The 19,649-nt window shown below is 44.7% G+C and overlaps 1 protein-coding gene across 1 annotated transcript in view; it reads right to left on the reverse strand.

The window, feature by feature from the left end:
• Positions 1 to 19,649, reverse strand: part of TMEM132D (transmembrane protein 132D) — a 645,590-nt gene that overhangs the window by 458,858 nt on the left and 167,083 nt on the right. Inside the window, exon 2 of the mRNA XM_079941954.1 lies at positions 10,940 to 11,816. Within this exon, the coding sequence (XP_079798080.1) occupies positions 10,940 to 11,816 (877 nt within the window). The remainder of the gene's footprint in view (positions 1 to 10,939; positions 11,817 to 19,649) is intronic.

Raw genomic sequence — 19,649 nt, forward strand, 5'->3', positions numbered from 1 at the left:
CCTTCCACTGCCCAAAACGAGAACAGAAAAGAAATGCGAACGCTGAGTTTTCACATTTGCATAAGGAGCTCACAGCCTGAAGAGGAAAAACTATTATCTTGCCTCTCTGTGTTCTTTCTTCTGCCTCTGGCTCCTTCCAAAGCTGTTATCATATTTATGATGTTTTCTGTTTGGGCAAATGCATTTCTGCATTGCTTACGACCCTTCTGCCTTTGCTCCCAGCTGGGGTTGACACAACTTGACAAACCTTCATGATTGTCTCTGCTTCTGGTACAATATGGAGTTGATGGGAAAAGATACTCTGCTTTCATAAAAATTATCTTTTCAAACAGCTACACCCACAGGGTCAAGTCAGGGAACAGAAACCACAGCAGATAACTGACCAGAAGGGCTTTAATACAGAGGACTAGTTACAGAGGGGCTGAAATTGCTGGCAGAACAAGTAGATGGTGATGCAGCCCTGATATAAATAACTGCAGAAGTCTTTTCTCCTCGCGTCAGAAGGGCAAAGCAAGGAGGGGGCATCATAAGAGGCCATCGGCAAAGTCTCCCTGTAGGATTTGGAGCCGTGGCACAGGCTGCCTGGCGGGAGCTGCAATCACAGACGGACGAGCTTTCTGGCCTGAGCAGGGACCGGGGAGCAAGACAGAAAACTATGCCGACTTCTCCCATCTTCCTGGCCACAGGATTCCTGCCACTGGGTCCCACTGGCCGAAGCCATCAGAAGCCAGATCTGGGCAGTGTAGGGCATCTGGGAAATGCAGGTTACAGAGGTGGACCTACTGAGAGTCACAGCAGAGCAGAAGGGTGAGCTGTAAACTGCAGAGCAAGCAGCCGCAGGGCATCACCTCTGCCCTTTCGCAAGCAGAGCTTACGGGCGAAATTCTCTCTGACCGCTAATTACTTACTACTGCAGCTAACAAACTACCCTAAAACTCAGTGCTTTAGAACACCACCATGTTGTTATACATCACTTTTTATGTACCAGGAATTTGCACAGGGCTCAGCCGTGAGATGTGTCTGCTCCACCTGGAATTGGTGCGGTCCCCTGGTGGTACCAAGTTGTCGGCTAGCTGACCTACAGCGGCCAAGACAGCTTCACGCATGTCTGGGGCCTGGACAGGAATGGCTAGAAGATGGGGATCACCAGGTCCCCCCTCTCTCCATGGAGCTTCAGAGCTTCTCATGGGATCTCCCAGAAGACGAGCTGGACTTCTTACAGGCGGCTCTGGGCTCTAAGAGCAAGTGTTCCCGGAGACCTAGGTGGAAAGTCACAGCTTCTTAGAGTGTCTAGCCTCAGAAGTTCCAGATCCTCACTTCTGCTATATTCTACTTGGAAAGCAACACACCAGGTTCAAGGGGCAAGAGGTGGGGAAGAGAATCCAAGTATATAAGCCACGTTCAGGTGTCATCTCTCTTTCAAAGAGGCTCTGAAGGAGGGGAAACTGCACACTTGTGGTCAGATGCACACTTGTGCTCAGATGCACACTTGTGCTCAGATGCACCACGTTGGTTTTTGCACCTACATCACTCAGCCGATCTCTATCTTACTCTTGAGCTGATGCCTTCCCCAGGCCTTTGTGTGTTGATGCCGGAATGATTTCTGCTGGATTTTTTAAAATCAATTGACTTGCATACCTTCAGAATGCAGGAGACAGAATTCTGACACCTGGGTCCGCTCTCCTGTCTCCTACCAGTAGGTGCTGAGTCAGTCGCTTTCCTAAGTGACCCAGGGAAATGCCTCTTCAGCAGCTTTGAACATGCTCCTTCGTCTGTTTCTTCTTCATCGTTTACGTCGGAGGCGACCCGCGCCTTGTGTTAACACGGCCCTCTTTCAGAATGAATGGACACTGCTCAGCGTGAAGTGACCTGAGGTCATCTGTCTGCATTTCAGCTGATACCTGATGCGTCCCTTGGGTGACTGGTTATTTCCTAAATGCCTGATCTGAGGCCACGCAACCGGCTCACCTGTCGTCTTTCCTTTACACCATCAACACCGGAAAGCTAAGAGCCCAGAGACTGAGGCTCAGTGACCTTCGATGACCTTCCCAAGGGTGCGCAGGCAGTGAGGATGCCAAGATGGGTGCCCGTGGCCCTGGCTCCAGCCCTGCGCTCTTCCTCATAAACCCATGTGGTCTCCAAGAGGTGTGCCCCCTGGATCTGAAATTGCCATTCCTCGTGATAATTATCAGCGTCTGAAGTGCCCGGAAGGGCCCACAATAATCCCCTGGCATCCTTCGGAGCTCTTTACACTGCAGTGACTGGTAAGCCTGACAGATGCTCATGACAGTGGACACACCTTCAACTGTCTATGCTCCAAAGCACTGTCTTAAGTTGGCATCTTATCCTGCCAAACAGACCCCCTGGTCTCTCTCACAGCACCGACTACTCAGTACAGGGCTGGGTCCGTGTCTCGTATTTGCTGTTACATCCCCGGCACCAAGCTTCACACTCAAGAAACGTCTCCTCAATGAGGGAAATGTTTCAGGTAATTCATTCCCTTAAGTGCTTTTAAAAAGAATGAGATTTAGGAGTATCGGTGTCTACCTTCCCGCCTCGCATTGACGAAGAGGGATTTTCCAAAACATGGTTTCTGGGATATAGGTCAGCGAGGGCGAGTTCTCCGGACCTCAAAGTAAACATGTTATGAGCTCTAGGGCGTCTGTCAAGTTAGTCACCTCTTGTGTTTCTGTGCCCAGTTCTGGAAAACATAGGTGATGAAAGCACCTACTTCGTGGGGTTGTTCTGAGGATTCAATGTGTGAAAAATATTTTAAGCACTGAGAACAGTGCCAGACACAAATAGATACTTAATGACTGCTGCCTATTATAATTACCATTATTATTATATCCAGCTATCTCCCCAAACTTCCTGGACCCAGCACATCACACCTGAGTTCCCACGAGTAACCCAGAAGAGATACAGAGAAATCACATCTGAAGGTGCTGGGAGAAGGATATGAAGATATTCCCTCAACAGCCTCTGTGGCCAGCCAACCAAAGACCACCCTGGAAATGGAATCTCCATGGATACCAGTGAATGAACAGATGACACTAAAGACGAAACCCATCCCCAACTCCTCCCCACCTGGCCTTGTAGAAACCTCTACCATCTCCCCACTCCTTTCCACCCCAGAACACAGAAACGTGACTGGGGGCAGGGAGAGGCCGTAACACTCTCAAATGGCTGAGTGCTCTCACCCAACACGTATCTACCTTTGCTCACCCAGATCTGCAGACCCACATTCACAGCAGCCGTCAGAGCAATCAGCCGGGTACCGCCGTGATACACTAGTGAACCCAGCCCTTTCCCTCCAGTGGCTTTCAGTCTGGTTGAAAAGGAGACTGTCAGGCGGGTCTACCATGCAGCGGATGTGATAAGGTCCTTACACAGAGATGAAGGTCAGCTCAAGGTTACAGAGTATAAACAGCGATGAGCAGAAGCTGGTATAGCCAAAGAAGATCCCAGAGAGCTTTGGTGGCCAGACTTCGATCCCCAGAACCTCTTCATCTTAAAACTGCAAGTTGGTACCCTTGGATCAACATCTTCCCTTTTCCCCCTCCCCTCAAGCCTCTGGCAGCCATCCACCTATTCTCTGTATCTGCGAGCTTTTGTTAGGCTCCACGTATAAGCGATAGTATCCAGAATCTGTCTTTCTCTGACTGACCTCACTGAACACCATGCCCTTGAGGTTCATCCATGTTGTTGCAGAGAAAATAGAAATCACTGCGTCGAAGAGGTGCTCCCCTGTTCACTGCAGCATCGTTCGCGATAGTCAAGACATGGAAACAACCTGAGTGTCCATAGTGGATGAATGGATAAAGAAAATGTGATGTACATACACAATGGAATATTATCCAGCCATGAAAAAGAAGGAAATCCTTCCATTATCTTCTAGAACTCCCAGCCCTGCCAAGTTGGCCAAAGTCAAGTTCTCTTGCTCATGAGACAAGCCTCCCACTAGAACATGGGAAAGAGATTCAGTGAAACCTCAGGCAACTTTCCCAGTACCAATCTGGGAGCACAGCTGGTGCCACCGTTGGTACCTTCCTCCTCTCTTCTTTTCCCCCAAGAGGATCAGAGCCGTCGACCTTGGTCAAAAAAAGTATCGCCAGAAAGGAAGCATAGCTGTCAGGTGATGGAGGGATTCTTGAGTTGGAGGTCACTATGCATTAACATCCTGAAACGCGTGAAGCCCGTGAAGTTGTGTACAGAAAGGCTGTGTGTATTGTTACACAGTGGAGTTTGCACATACATGCAATTATGTGTGACTCAATTATACAGGGTGGGGGGCACAGGGGACTGAGAGAGAGAGAGAGAGACAGAGAGAGAAGGCGGTTTAAATAGTTAAATTTCTAACTTGACCATTCTACTCAATAAGCATAGCCCAGGATAGCAAGAAGGATGACACGGACCCAACTCCAGCTGCATGTCCGCATCTCTTGGACACCTTTTTAAAAAGACTAACACCAGACACAATACTGTAAATCAACTGTACATCAATTAAAAACAACAATAATAAAAGAGATCATGAAAAAGACTGAAGAACCATTTTTTAAAATCTGTTCACAGTATAGCTTTAGATTTCCGTTACCTTAAGGTATATGAACTGTAATAACAGACTGATGAATTATTTAAAGAAACTCATGTGCAGACATTTAGCTTCATGGGTATTTTTGTTACGAAACAAAATACTAACACCAAGGCTTCACCCCAGACCGGTGCTGGGGCCAGAGGATCTTAGGACCACTCACCACTGGAAGCAGTGGCCTCAGCTCATCTCAGCTCCGGGTCCCTCTTACAGCACAAGTACCCTAATACGGCTGCACCCGACCCTTGTCATCTTGTATACATGACATGGCCTTGAAATAGACCAACCCTCTCACCTCAAGTCTCACAGAAGAACCTGCTCTCTGGCCCCTCCCTTAACAGAAGGTACATGGAGTGGACTCATGGCACCAGTGACAGCCATTCGATCCCCCAGTAGTTGACAGGTGTCCAGGGCGGGCCAGGTAGTGCATGAGAAAGGAGGAAAGGGCGGTGAGCAGACTGAAGTTTCTGCCCTCCTGCAGCACGCATTCAAGCGGAAGTAAAAACGTGTGGCAGGTACAACTTAAGGGATTTTCCAGAAAAGCTGGACCCTACCCAGTGTTACCTTCATTCTAACCTGGGAGCCTCCCTCTGCGTAAGAGCTGAGTTTTTTCCCGACAGCCAGGATCATAGTTTTTCACTTGCAGGGGCGATTTTATCCCCGAGGGGACATTGGGAAACAGCTGGACCCATCTTGGGGCATCAAAATTCGGGGTTGTGTATACAGTGGGTTGAGGCCAGGGATGTCGCTAACCATCCTACTATGTACAGACCGGACTGCCCCTCACAACAAAATATCTGACCCAAATGTCAATAGCTAAAGGCTGAGAAATGTCTACTCTTTTGAATTATAACCCAAACTGTAAAGTCAATTTCCAGAAGCCCTTACTGAAATGAATGAACGATTGAATAAATAAATACGTGAGGGAGAATAAGCAAATTTCACCTGCAGGATTCCAAAAAAATTTACGTAAATATACCACCCACAACGAGGCAGAGTGTAGTTCCGTAATTGTGAGCTGTGGATCACCACTTCCTTCTGGAAAATACAGTATAGGGAGTGCAGAGAAAAGCAACTTTACAGACGAAAAACCTGAGAAATACCACACCGGCCAGCGACCAGATTTCACATCAACAGTGATTAAGTCAGGGCGGGAGTACGCGTTCTTGATACAATGCAATGAAAATGGCATTTTTCGTTTGTTTGTTCTTGAAAATCCCAATTGGCTTTTATTTCAAGATGATGGGGGAATAAAAAAGAGCACAGAGATACACCTGATGTCTTTGTGCCTTTACCTGTGCTGTCCTCTTTGCCTGAAATCCCTTTTTTTTTGGCCCATGAAACCACTACATAATCAACAAGGACCTACTGTACAGTACAGGGAACTCCACTCAATATTCTGCAACAACCCATATGGGAAAAGAATCCAAGAAAGAACAGACACGTGCATATGCACAACTGAGCCATCCCACTGCACACCCGAAACCAACACAACACCGCAAGCCAACTACACTCCAATACAAAACAAAAATCAAATTTAAAAAAAAAAAAAAACACTACATATTCTCCACTCCCCCAGGGCCAGGTCTTACTGTCTCACGCTCCTGTCCCTTAGACAGGACTCATCTCTCCTTTTTACTCATCTGTGTATTTCCTGACTTCCTCAATAAATGCTTCTTCAGTGGAAAGTGAAAGAGAATAGAGCGGATGATTTTAAACTCTTGTGGTTGGCAGACGAATAAAAACAACACTTTATCTCTGTGCTGTTTTACCCCCAAACCCATTACTTCGGTCTCATCACGAGGAAAACATCAGATAATCCCAACAGAGGGACGTTCTTCAAAAAGTCTGAACCGGAAGTCTCAAAGCTATCAAGACAACAGAAACAAAGCAAGTCTGGGAAGTTAGTCACAGTCAAGCGTAGTTCCAGACATGATGACTAAATGTACATGATATCCTGGGTGGGAGCCTGGAACAAAAAAGGGGCCATCGGGCAAAGACTAAGGGGATGTGAACGAGCGTGGACTTCAGTTAATAATAATATGGGTCACTGATTGTGACAAATGAACCATGCTAATGAAAGATGCTGATTACAGGGGGAAACTAGCCACCAGGCGCTTGGCATTGTCCTGTACTCATTTCACAACTTTTTTTGTAAATCTGAATATATTCTCAAACAGGAGCTTTACTGAAAAGAGAGGGAATGGCCTCCTTTCTCCGTCTGCCTCTCACTCCATTCCGCTCCAGAAGCAACTCCCTTAATTCCCACCGGATGGCAAACGGAGACGCAGTGCCAGGCACAGAGGTCACGGACCTGTGCAGGGTTTCGAGATACCCAACATCATCCTCTTCTTAAAAGCACCCAGTTTTCTCAGGAGGGAAACACTGCCTCCCCGGGATATGCTCTTAGTGAAAGATGACTCCAGGAGCCCACCTCTCATTCTGGAAGCCACACCGGCTCCCTCCCCTACCTCGGGCACAGACAGCAAGTAGGTAGGTGAGCCACTGGGAGCTTCCCAAGAGTCTTTGCACCTTTGATTATAGTAAGAACAGAAGGAACTTCTGAAGGAATTCGTTGTGCCGGGCCGGGGAGGGGTGCTGGGCAAGAAGGCTAATTGCATCTACAGCAGGGGCAACTTCCCCCTCCCACCCTGTGCATTGCCAAGGCTAGCGCCCCCGTGCCTTATTAATATACAAAAATATACATCCAACTAACCTTTCGTGTATTTATTTTCTTAGATTAGCAGGCTGGGATTTACGGCCTGCAGCTAAGAATATTATTGGCTACACCAGGGCATAGTTCACCTGAAATAGAATAAGAAGAGATCTTTTCCTGGTCCAAGGCAGGTTCAAAAGCTACATCATTCAAGTGAATCGAGTTCAGGGCCAAACCACCTCAAACCACCACATATTATTTCTAACAGTTGAGATTCCCAAACCATCAAAGAACATCTTTTGAGGCTTACCAACCCCAGGCCCACTTTGTCCCCTTGTCCAATATTCTTACTTTATTCTCTTTCTCTTTTGTTTACAACTCTTTATCTTTGCAAGAATATCTACTTGGTAATAATGCCTTATTCGGAGATGGTCTTAGGTCTGACCACAGTCTGGGCACAAGATTCTTAACAAACTCTTGAGTATTTAGCATGTAAAACTGTAAAGACTTCAGCAAAGTATATGTATTGGTTAATAATTAACAATATGCCCATTCATTCAATCATTTAACCAATCTAAGCATATCTCTGACTTTGAGAAAAGCACCCAGGCATCTGAGTGCCAGGCCTCTTTTCTGGACCTTTCCACCTGCATTTCCTGGAGTATCAGGGAACCAAGCTAATGCTATGCAAATATCTGGCTTCACATTCAGATCTGACAACCAGACTCCTTTGAAACTGACTTCCTGTGGGAAGAAGCGACCAAAAAATAGGTGGGAAAGATGAGCAAGAAAGAGCTTTCGAGGCCTTTGATTCTCCGGACACGTAATCAGGTGATGGGAGACCTAGGATGCTTCTGACATTAGCTCTCTGTCGGGGAAGGAAAGGAGACGGGGTGGTGAGAACATGCAAGAAAGGGTACAAGTGCTGTGGGATACTTCTGTTGTCCACTGGAAGGAAAACATTCTCTGAAATTAAAAGGGATCCTTAGATGTCTAAAGAACAAAAGCATTTTGCTTTTCTTCCTTTGTGGAGGTCTGCTTTGGAAGACTCGAGCTCCAGGAGAGAACAGAACTTCTAAGATGACAAACAGCCCCATCCTGGTTTTCCTCTGTGCGATGGTCAATGCACACGCGTGCACCCTCCCAGCTGTTTTCGTAAATTGCCCTTACGGATCATTTGCACGACAAAACTTGTTTCCCAGAATGGAAGCTGAGCCCCTGTGTGTAGCCACAGAGTCACCCAGAGATCACAGGCGCAGAAATGACAGGAAGGTGGCAGTAGGTGGTCAAACACTGTCTGCAGCAGGAGTCCTGTTGGAGGCAGGTAATTTGGTCCCCCCTCCACCCTGGCCATCCTTAAGTGGTGAGGGAAGTCCTGCTGACAGCTGATCTATAAAACATTAGCCCGGCTCTGGACCTCGTTAGCACTGTCACCGCCGAGTCTAGAAACAAGTCACCCTTCCTGAGGAAAGCACCCAAAGATACTTGGCTGGATCCTTCAGGGTCATTTATAGCAGGTGGCCAGACAGAGCAGGCCCCTGCTAATTCTAAATATTTGGAAGCCATACTCACAAATGGGCTTCATTAAAAAAGATACACAGTTTCCTTATTTTCCAATTATGACAATTCCGGCTAAAGGCTAATGACATTACCAGATGCAGGTTTCCCTGTCAGCTGTTTTCATAAACAGATAAGACTCATTCCCAATTAGAACATGTTAAGTATTCAACAGGCACATTATTAATGCCAGCCTTTCACAAGACGGAAAGCGTGCCACTTTACCAACTTAAACACACGTTCATGAAATATTTACCGATTTACTCTTGTCTTAACTAGAAAACTGATTTTTTTAAACACCTTTCTAACTGATGGACTCTGAACACATACACTTTGGCTTTACATCCAAAATTTTCCAATCTTTTGACTTGGAAGTGGAGCCACCTGATCTAGACGCTTCAAAGGTGCTTCTTTCTGAATCTGCAACGACTTGGATCCTTTAGATCACGTAGCCCAGGAGCAAGTTTCTCCGTGTCACAGCTTGTCGATGACAAGGCAGCCCTCAGGACTCAGAGGAACAGCTCAGTGGGCAGTGGACTGTGGCTGGTTGCACAGCTATTTGTGAAATTTAATTCTACATATATAACCGATTCCCAAAAAAACCGACGTGGATATCATCTCCTGGAGAGTTAAAACTTTTAAGAGATTCTGGTTCGTAAACCAGGGTCCAAGAAATCAACCGTCAGTAGTTGACCAACAGAAAAAAATGTCGGAATATGAAATCACGTGACTTCCCCTTATTCAGAACCTTGAGTTTCCATCAGCAAAATATTTCTCTATATACACAGCCATCTCCATGAAGAATATTACTTAAGAGCGCTGAGCCCGAGAAAACCAAGCACAGGGCTAGCACACCAGCCCGAGGGCCCACGACCAGCTCGATCTAGGGCTGATTTCTGAAGAACAGAAGGGGGAGATCATGAGGCCTCAGACCCACAGATGTGTTTATGTGCCCTAAATCCCTGTGCGTAATCCCCAGATGCGCCTCCAACCCCAGCCAAAGGTTTTACCTTCCAACAACCAGCCAAGTTCAGTCATGAGGTCAATGCTGTCTATTGGTTTCTGTTTCTTCAGTTGAGATTAAAAGGGAATTCCCAGCACTAGGTCACAATCAACAAAACTGAAACGTGCAAAGTGTAAGCAGAAGAATGACTCCTTTCTTAAACTCACCCACCCCTTAACAAACACAGAAAGAAGTTTAAAAAAAAAAAGAAAGAAAGAATGGAAGAGGGACAAGAGGGTGATCGTTACTGGATGAACTTTAAAAACCAACATATAGATGTGTGCCACGTCCACGAACCCTCCTGTGTTCAGAGGTCACAAACAAATTTGATTAGATGGTGCTTCAGATCAAGTTTCTGGAGTATGCAGCAGTGTCAGGACATATTTAGTGACCGAACAACACTTACACCAATAGCTGTTATCATCAGACTCATCTGTGTTTAAAACAAACGAACCAAAAAACCGGTATGAAAATCCAGTGGAGCCAAGGCAAGTCGCTTCCCTCCCGTACCACATTCCAAAGAGAAAATGCACGCATCCTTTTTCCCAAAGCTCACCGTACTCACTTTCAGTGCCTCGTCTTTGGTATAGTCTTATGGAAGACACTCGACAAATTCTACTGGACAGCCTTCACACTTTTTGCTCTTTTGTATTTTGAGCAGTAAGCTCTATTTCCAGAGAGAAACAAAATGGTAACTTTGCGGTTGGTACCATAGAGCGCACTTAGAACTCACACGTTTGGAGGAGATTTTGAGTTGGCGCAGCTGCATCCCTTATCCTTCCCGACAACTGTCTCCATCCCATTTGCAGGCTGATTTCAACTGTGAGCCATTTATCCTAAAACCTGCTGAGACCCGCCTGAGCCAGGGCAAAGGCAGGACGTCAGCCTCCTCCCGGCTTTTCTGGGATGGCCCGGAAAACCTAGGAATAAGAAGGTCTTCACCGCCCAGCTGCCAACGCGGAGAGATCCAGCTGGTCTCTCGATTTGACAGCGAACACGGAGCCTGTAAACCTGGAAGGATGCTTCTACCCCGGACAACGCTAACACATCGCTCCGGATCAAACAGACAGGGTTCCCAGAAGCGCCCTTTGACCTTGGAGATGCTACAGGGAGATACTCCCAATGAACTCACCTCAGTGTGAAGCGGTCCTCGGTGGAGTTTTTGGAGATGGAGACGGGAAACGTCAGCACATCTCCCTGCCTGACCGTCTTTGGCACGTACTGCACGGCCACGTGGTTGTCCAAACGCAACTCTCTCAGGGGCGGCCGGCTCGGGGTCTGGTGAAGAAAAACACTGCCGATCCTCTGCAAGGGAGGCCCCGACTCATCGATGTCGCTGCGGCCCGTCCGCATCCCTCCGGCTCTCCTGGCACAGTCTCCGCGCTCGTCCCCGGGCTGCAGGGCGTAGTAGAGCTCCACGGGGCTGCCCTCGGGGGGCTCGGGCGACTTCTTCCTCCCGGCCACCACCGTGGGGGGCCCGAACCAGCCGGCCGGGAGCTCCAGCTGCGCCACGCACAGCCCCAGGGCCCCCTGCAGCCGGCAGCTGCCCCTCACCTCCCGGGTCTCCCGGAAGGCGAACACCCGCAGGCAGGGCAGCCTCTGCGCGGGGCCGGCATCGTCCCAGTCCCTGCCCACCACGTGGAAGAGCACGTGCACGCGGGGCCGGCTCAGGGAGACCTTGTCCCGCAGGATGTGCGCTTTCAGCTTCCAGTTCAGGGAAAACGTGCTGGTGAATCCGAACGGGCTGGAGGGCAGCATCAAGTCCTGGGGCACCACCTGCTCAATGGCGAAAGGCCCGTAGCTGGCGTTCAGGACGGGGAACCTCTTGGATCTGTAAACCAGAAAGGACTCCACGCGCGACTGCAGACTGGAGTTTCTCATGACGTCCTGGTTGGCTTCCTTCAGGAAGAAGGACACGTCCGCGTGGTGGATGTGGTAGGTCACTGGGAGGTAGGTGGGCAGCGAGGAGAACCTCTGGATGCTCTCCAGGATGCCTCGGCTTGCCACCACTGTCGGGAGGAATTGGGGTTCAGGGGTTAGAAACTCCAGGGCAAGGGTACCAGTATTTCAGACCTCTTCCCCCCCTTTATAAGGATTGCCTTGTCTTTGCACTAATTATGTAATTCTATATTCAAAAGGTCTTACTTAAATCAACTCGTCTTATAGGAAATATATTTCTTCAAAAAAATTGATGCCACTGGAGTAGACAACAGGCATCACTGGCCATGCACAGAAGCTAAGTGTGCAGATAAATAAATTTCAGATCATGCCTTTAATTTTCCGCTAGCGGTCCTGGTGCCCTCAGGAGGCGATGGGTTATGCCTAAGACTTGTTCTCTTTTCGTTAAAGGGAGAGATGCTCATGGGAAAGGTCTTAAGAATGTGCTGGCATCCAACAGAGAAGGGCATTCCCGTTAACTCAACCAGATGGACCAAGATCGCAAACGAGAATGACTTTCTCAGCATGTGGTTTGAGGCTGTGTCCATATTCCACCCAAGACTATTTTATGTCCCACCAGATACACACGCTGCACGTAAGGACTCACTGACCATCGGGAAATGATAAAAGGACGTTAAGGTGGGCAATCACATATCAGTTGGACATCACATACTTTCCTGGGGGTTAAACTGAGAGATGGAGAGAAAAGTCCCCGGAAGGATAATGTTAGGAGGAAACCTCCAGAAACAGATGAGATGGGCTGACCACATCATGTTGGGTCCCCGTGTCCCTAGAACCCAAGAACCAAGGGAAGCCCATCACTCATCCTTCGTAAAAACTATGTTGACCCCAATGCACAGAAAGCATTCTTTTTTTTTTTTCTCCTTACTAAGCATATCCCTCCCTCAGGGAGAACATTCCAAAATGTTATTTTTACATTGTGCCTTATATTCTGGAAGAAAAACACAGACACAGAAATTACATAATTCAAGACCCAACTTAACAGGCTTTAGAAATGGAAATTATTGGCTCTGGGATCACTGACTTTCTAGGCAAAGCTCCACAAGATATCTGAAGCCCTTCTCATTAGTCGCCCTGTAATTATCACTGGTTCTTTTGCAGTAAAAGCAACGGAAGCCCTGACATTGAACGGGCCAAACTGTTTCAGAGGCTCACGTGAGCACACTTTCCGATGCAAGACGCCTACATGAGCCTGGACCCCTCCTGGCTGTTGTCTGTGAACAGAGAAGGAAGCAAAGGACTCAGAGAAAAAGGGGTCCTGACTGTGGCTTTGCTGCACAGATCTCGAGAGAGAGCAGGCAAGTCACTGAGCCTCTCTGCCTCTCCTGGACTGGTCTGAAGTAGGAGGGCACCAACCAGAGTATGGAGGCCCCCATCCAGTTCTAACAGTGCAGGACACTCAGCTGTGGTCCATCCTGCTTCTGGACAAGAAGCCAGCCTGACATACACTCATCCCGAGTTGATGGACAGCCCCAAGGGAAGGGCTCCCTCAATTCCATGGTACCACCCAACTCAGGCCAGGCTGAGCGCCCCAGTTCAGCAACGAAGGTGTCTACGGCCCTGAACCATTTGAAACTTCCAGTATCTGAGCAGTTTCGATTCACCCAAGCGGCGATTTCATATGATTCAACCTAATACATCAGAAATTCTTTTTCAAACATCAGAATATCACAGACCTCACAAGAGACCTCATTCCTTTATCAGGACTACATTTTTCTTAACGTTCTGGAAATCCCTCAGGATTTATATTTTCAATAAACGTGTATTGTCACATGTGAGTGTTTCGTGAAGCTGAAGCAAAGGCAGTGAGTTTCGTGCTCATGTTCAGGGCTGAAGCTTCCTCCTTCATCCCATCTCTGGGTACCACCTCCCCTCCCCCACTGTGCTGGCTACACTCCTGGGACTGCTCAGGCTGCGTCATAAATGTCACTTCTCTGGAATGCCTCCTCTGACTGCATGATTCTGCGTTTCTATGCACCAGCGATGTCCTTCTGTAGATCTCATACTTCCCCATCACAGGACTTCATGCTCTTTCTGTAATTCCCTTCATGCCCCAGTGGGTTATACGCAAGTGAGCAGAGATGACATATGAGCCTTTTCTCTGTTTTATTCATCATCCTTAGAAGAGCACCCGACAAATACTAGCTTCTCAGTAAATATTTGAAAAATGAATCAACAAATGAATTATGCTTCCAATATTATAAAAGCAGATTATATTTTTACACCAGGATTTTATATGCTCTCTCCTCCGCTGCCGTCACTCTATAATTAGAATCCTCCATCCTTTTATCCCATGAAGAGCTCCACGTAATCTTGGAGATAAAAGGCCTACATCCGTCACACAGTGCCCCCTGATTCTTTTTTTTCTTTTTTAATGTCACTGGAGTGCAGTTGACTTACAATGTTGGGTTAGGTTCAGGTGTACTGCCAAGTGTTTCAGTTATACATATACATGTACCCATCCTTTTTCAGATTCTTTTCCCATTTAGGTTATCACAGAATACTGAGTAGAGTTCCCTGTGCTGCACAATAGGTCCTTGTTGGTTATCTGTCTTATATATAGTGTGTGTAGATGTTCATTCCAAGCTCCCAATTTATCCCTCTCCCCAGCCCACGTGTCCCCTTTGGTAACCCTAAGCTTGTTTTTGAGATCTGTTTTGCTTTTGTAAATACATTTTTAAAAATGATACAAATGAACTTATTTACAAAACACAAACAGACTCACAGACGCCCTGATTCTTATAAATGCATCTCGGCACCACTCGGGTTGTCCACACACCAGCCTGTCATCCATTGTAGATACTGCTGAAGCCAAACAGCCAGGTTATAGATAGTCAAACAGTAATACCAGACACCAAGGCTCCGTGAACTTTCCTGCTGGAACACCTGGCCCCTATTTGAGTACACCAAACTTAACCGTGCAAACTAATTACATATTCCAAGGGCAGTGGCTGTGGGTCCTCTGACTTTATTTGGGAAAGCAACCAGGGGGACACCATGGGCACCATTCAAAGGGAAGTCATTTCTAAGCTTCATTCCACGAAGAGCCTATTTGTCTTTTCGCCTGGTAACTGACCTACATGTTTACTGCTTAAAAATGCTCCAAGTTGGGGGCTTCCCTGGTGGCGCAGTGGTTGAGAGTCCGCCTGCCGATGCAGGGGACACGGGTTCGTGCCCCGGTCCGGGAAGATCCCACGTGCCGCGGAGCGGCTGGGCCCGTGAGCCATGGCCGCTGAGCCTGCGCGTCCGGAGCCTGTGCTCCGCAACGGGAGGGGCCACAGCAGTGAGAGGCCCGTGTACCGCAAAAAAAAAAAAAAAAAATGCTCCAAGTTGACCTAAAGCTAGTGTTATTTCCTTTTCCTGTCTTTTTTTTTTAAACAAAATTCAAAAAATAATGTTCCACCAAGCACAGAATAGATTAAGAAGTAAAACTTAACCTCAAATCCCCACGGGGGTGGCTATTATAACCTACCAGCACCAATTCCACATAAAAAAAAGAGCAAGGTATCAAATAACAAAGAAGTTGCACGTGGTAAATCACACTTAACCCATTAAGTGCGCACTTAACCCATTAAGAAAAAAAATGACATTTGATTTTGGTGCTGTGACTTTATATGCTTATTTGAAAGAAAGTGACATGTTCCCATCGTTAAGCAACGCAGTGACCTCATAGAGATTTTCTATTAGTTTACCATTTTGAAAAAATAATTTCCCCTAAATAATACTTTTACGAAACCTGAGAAAGACGGTGATTTGAGCACAGACTTTTAAAATTTCCCCTGAGTGGACTCAAAAGCAGTAACTGAGGGAATATAGTAATAAGTAAAAATCTGCGTCTGTTTGAATATTCAGTGCAAATTGCACGCCCTGGCCTGGGAGAATTCCTGAGAAGTTACATGGGATACCAATGCTTCATGCAGAAAACAGCATGGTGAGGGTTGCCAGATACAACATACAGGAAACCCAGTTATGTTTCCATTTCTAATCGACAGAAACGTTGCATGGGGCATGCTTATAATTAAAAACAAGAACAAAATTTGTTGTTTATCTGAAATCAAATGTTACTGGGCACCCTGAATTGCTGTTGGCTAAATCTAGCATCTCTAAGCATGACATCATAAAAGAAGACAATAGCCTGGTGGAACTACCTTGATATTTCTAAGAGCAAAGGCCACTGTATCCCAGGGATGCCCCGCGCTGGGTAACGTACCTGATGCCGGCTGCTGACAACATCTGTAATCAGCTGGATTGAAAGACTCAGGAGTGAGTCGGACCACACTGTGCAGAAAACCCCAGAATCAGGGCCTCTTGCTAATGTGGAACAGGAGGTACGACACAGCCTCACTGTGGACTGAGTCCAAGCCAAAGCAAAATGACTTACAGGAACCTGGTCCCCAGTGTAGCAGCTGCGCCAAACTGACAGAAGGGACAGTACCAGGAAAGCCAAGGCATCCCCGCGCTGCTCGGGCTACTGCATCACCGATATGGGAATGCAGGGCCAGCGCCCTTCCAGGTGGACGTTTCACGTGCAGCTCTAACAAGAGCAAGCGGAAACCAAATGGAAAGAAGAGGAACCCACTCCACTGTGTCAGGGAAATTCCAATGCACTAGAGGCTACCCTCATTCAAGGACAGCTAGAGAGAAGGCAAATACAGACGAAAAACAGAAGGAGAATAAAATGTTTGTTTCATAAATAAAACCTGCACCATCAAAGAAGGGCATTTGAAAGGGCCCTGAAGAGACAGAGGAACAACAAAGCTTTGAAGGGTAGTTACCACAGAATACTGATGTACATTTTACACAGAATAACCTCTGTGCTCTCGCTAATCAAGAAAATCCAGGACCCTTGTTATTTTATAATGAAATAAGACTAAGATGGAAGAAGATATGGCAGTATTAAAAGTAAGGGATTTAAAATGGTCTCAGAAGCAATAAAAAAGATATGAAAAAGGAGAAAATTGAATTTATCCTGTGAAAAAGAGAATTTTTGAAGCTTTCCCTAAAGCTAAATGGAAAATACAAGAAATGAAAATGATGATCGGTGGCAGGCTGCAGACATGACACACATTAGATATATATGCAGATAACAGGGCTTCTAAGAAAAAGAGCAGAAAAATGCAAAAGAAGCCTCATCAAAAGACACTCGAGAAAGGAAAACAGTCCTGGGGTAAAAATAAATAAATATTGCACTGAATTCCAAGGAAAACTGGAAACACCCCTTTTAGGGATTTCCTAAAGCCATTTCTTAATGTCAAGGATAAATAAATAATTCTGTAAGTGCTTATTTAAAAATAAAACAAAAATCCAAAACAAAAAAATCAAACTGGCCTCAGTTGCATCTACTGTACAAAATTAAGTCTTAAAAATTTCCATAAATCTGATGGAGAATGTTCAAACTGAACAATTCCCTAACCTAGAGATTTTCCTGATAATATGTGAGGACAGTAGAAAGATGCAAGGCTACATCCTATCTATCCTTCCTTAAGGAAAAAACCCCAAAACACTGAAGCCTATTATTCAGGCAGCCAGGAGGTGTTTAAAGTGTAATATTCAGGAACAGGAAAGTCATGACATAAACATGAAAACATTTAAGCACCGAATAAATTCAAATACAGTTTTAAATGTAGGCAAAACCAACAAGGTCAAAATAGTTATTGATCAAAGAAAAACCATAATCCAAACATTTTGTTATTTAAAAATCATAAACATGGTAAAAATGCCAAAAGAAACATGAAAAGAAAAAAAGTAAAAGGGTACTAATTTTGTATATCCATAGAAGTGGCTTTATTTTTGTCTATGGTAACCAAATAAATATATATTTAACTATAATTTTTTACAAGTTTAAAATCAGGCTGTTTGGCTTACAAATTGGGAAGGGAGAGAGAGAAAGAGAGAAAACAGAAACAGCTCATTGAGTGATATATTGAAAATACAGAACACAGATCATCAAGAAAGAAAAATGATAAAAAGCATAAAATATGATGAAAGGAGTAAGAACAAATTTGTTAATTATGACACTAAATATAAATGAGTTAAACTCTCCTGTGAAACGACAAACACTGTCAGGATGACTCAAAAATTATAAGACAATGAGTTTAAACTGTCTGCAAGAGAACTCCTAAATAAAGTGACTGAGAGATTAAAATAAAAAAATCCGAGCATAGACATTGCATAGTGGGTAAAAAAAAAAAATAGCACAACTTTAATATCAGAGGATAAAAAGTAAATTCAAGAGAAAAAATAACTACCTGGGTTAAAGGTCTTAATTTTCATGGAAAGATACAACTCATAATGCATGTATAGTAATAAATACTTTAAGCAAAAATATATCTCCAAAATTAATATAACAAATCTCTTAAAGTTACAAAGGAAAAATTGATAGTAACAATTTTTTTGGAAAATATTATATACCTCCTTTCCCAATCTCGACTTATGAAGGATGGAAAAGTAAGTAAGGCTAGAAAGTTATAAATAATATAAATTATGAGGTTGTAATTTCTACAAAGGCTACTCTTATTTATACTCTTCATGGACTCTTGCCAAACATCATATACAAAGCCACAAGAAAACCTTTAAAAAAAATCACAAAAATAATTTAAATTGTATTCCATGATTCCATGAGCATATGCAATCAAAATATAAATCAATAACAAGAGAAAAACAGAAACGCTGCTCCCTGCTTGGAACAAAAAACTACTAAATGGTTCTTGGATAAAGAATAAAAAGAAAGCTTTTAATTACACTGTATTTACAAGATACTGATAGTGACAACAGTGCATATCAAAACACATGTGAAGCAGCCAAGGCTGTAGTCAAAAGCAAATTCATACCACCTCATACATGAATCTCATACATTCATATAATGAAATTGATAAATTAAGCATTCTACTCAGGAAAAGAGAAATCCCAAACAAAACAATCCAAAACAACAACAACAAAAAATTCTAAGAAAAAATGATAAAAAGTAAGAAATAATGATATAAAAGATTACAAAATTGAGAATTAAGCCAAAGAAGTGCTAAATTTTAAAAAAATTATAAAATTGATTGTTACAGATGGCAGATTAAGATCATTCATTTACATACGCTTCCACGGAAAAATCATCACTGAAACAGCCTAAAAGAAAAAAAAAAAAATAGAAAAGGTGGTGTAAATCTGAACGCAAATATAAAGACAGGATCAATGGGCCAGAGATACTGATGAAGTTCTAAAAGTATCACAGATGGGGTGAACTGGCCCCATATTGTGGTCATTTGGTAACTGTACACTCAGTTTTACTATAGAATCTCTTACTTTTGTCTGCTTTATTTATCAATGTCTGAGAAAGATGTGTTGAAGTTTTTCCCAGAGATTTTGAAATGGCTGAGTCCTTGTATTTCAAACGATTGACCGTACTTGTCCTCAACATGTAGGCACTACATAAGTATGTCTTATGTCTCCTGTCGCCAATAATAAAAACGTTCCTTTGGTCCTTCTTAATGCTTTTGGCTTTGAAGGGTATTAGGGTGGGCCAAAAAGTTCATCTGGGTTTTTGCCTGCTTTTATTTTGTGTCACTGTGTCACTTTTCTTAGTGTCAATGTCAAAAAAAATTCTGATTGTGAGCCTTTGACTGATATGTTTGAATTTATTCCTGCTATCATATTCTATGCTTAAATGTCCCACGACTGTGTGTGTGTGTGTGTGTGTGTGTGTGTGTGTGTGTGTGTGTGTGTGTACGCGTGCGTGCTTCATGTCTTCTCTCTTGCTGGATGGATTTTTATGTGCTCCTTTTTTCTTTCTAGAGATTGAAAAATGCTATAGAGGTTCTTGTTTGTCAAAGAACAAATATGCATTCAAATTGATTAATTATCAAACTGAAAATATACAAATTTGAACTGATTCA

This window comes from Stenella coeruleoalba (assembly GCF_951394435.1).
Source record: "Stenella coeruleoalba genome assembly, chromosome: 14".
Classification (NCBI taxonomy): domain Eukaryota; kingdom Metazoa; phylum Chordata; class Mammalia; order Artiodactyla; family Delphinidae; genus Stenella; species Stenella coeruleoalba.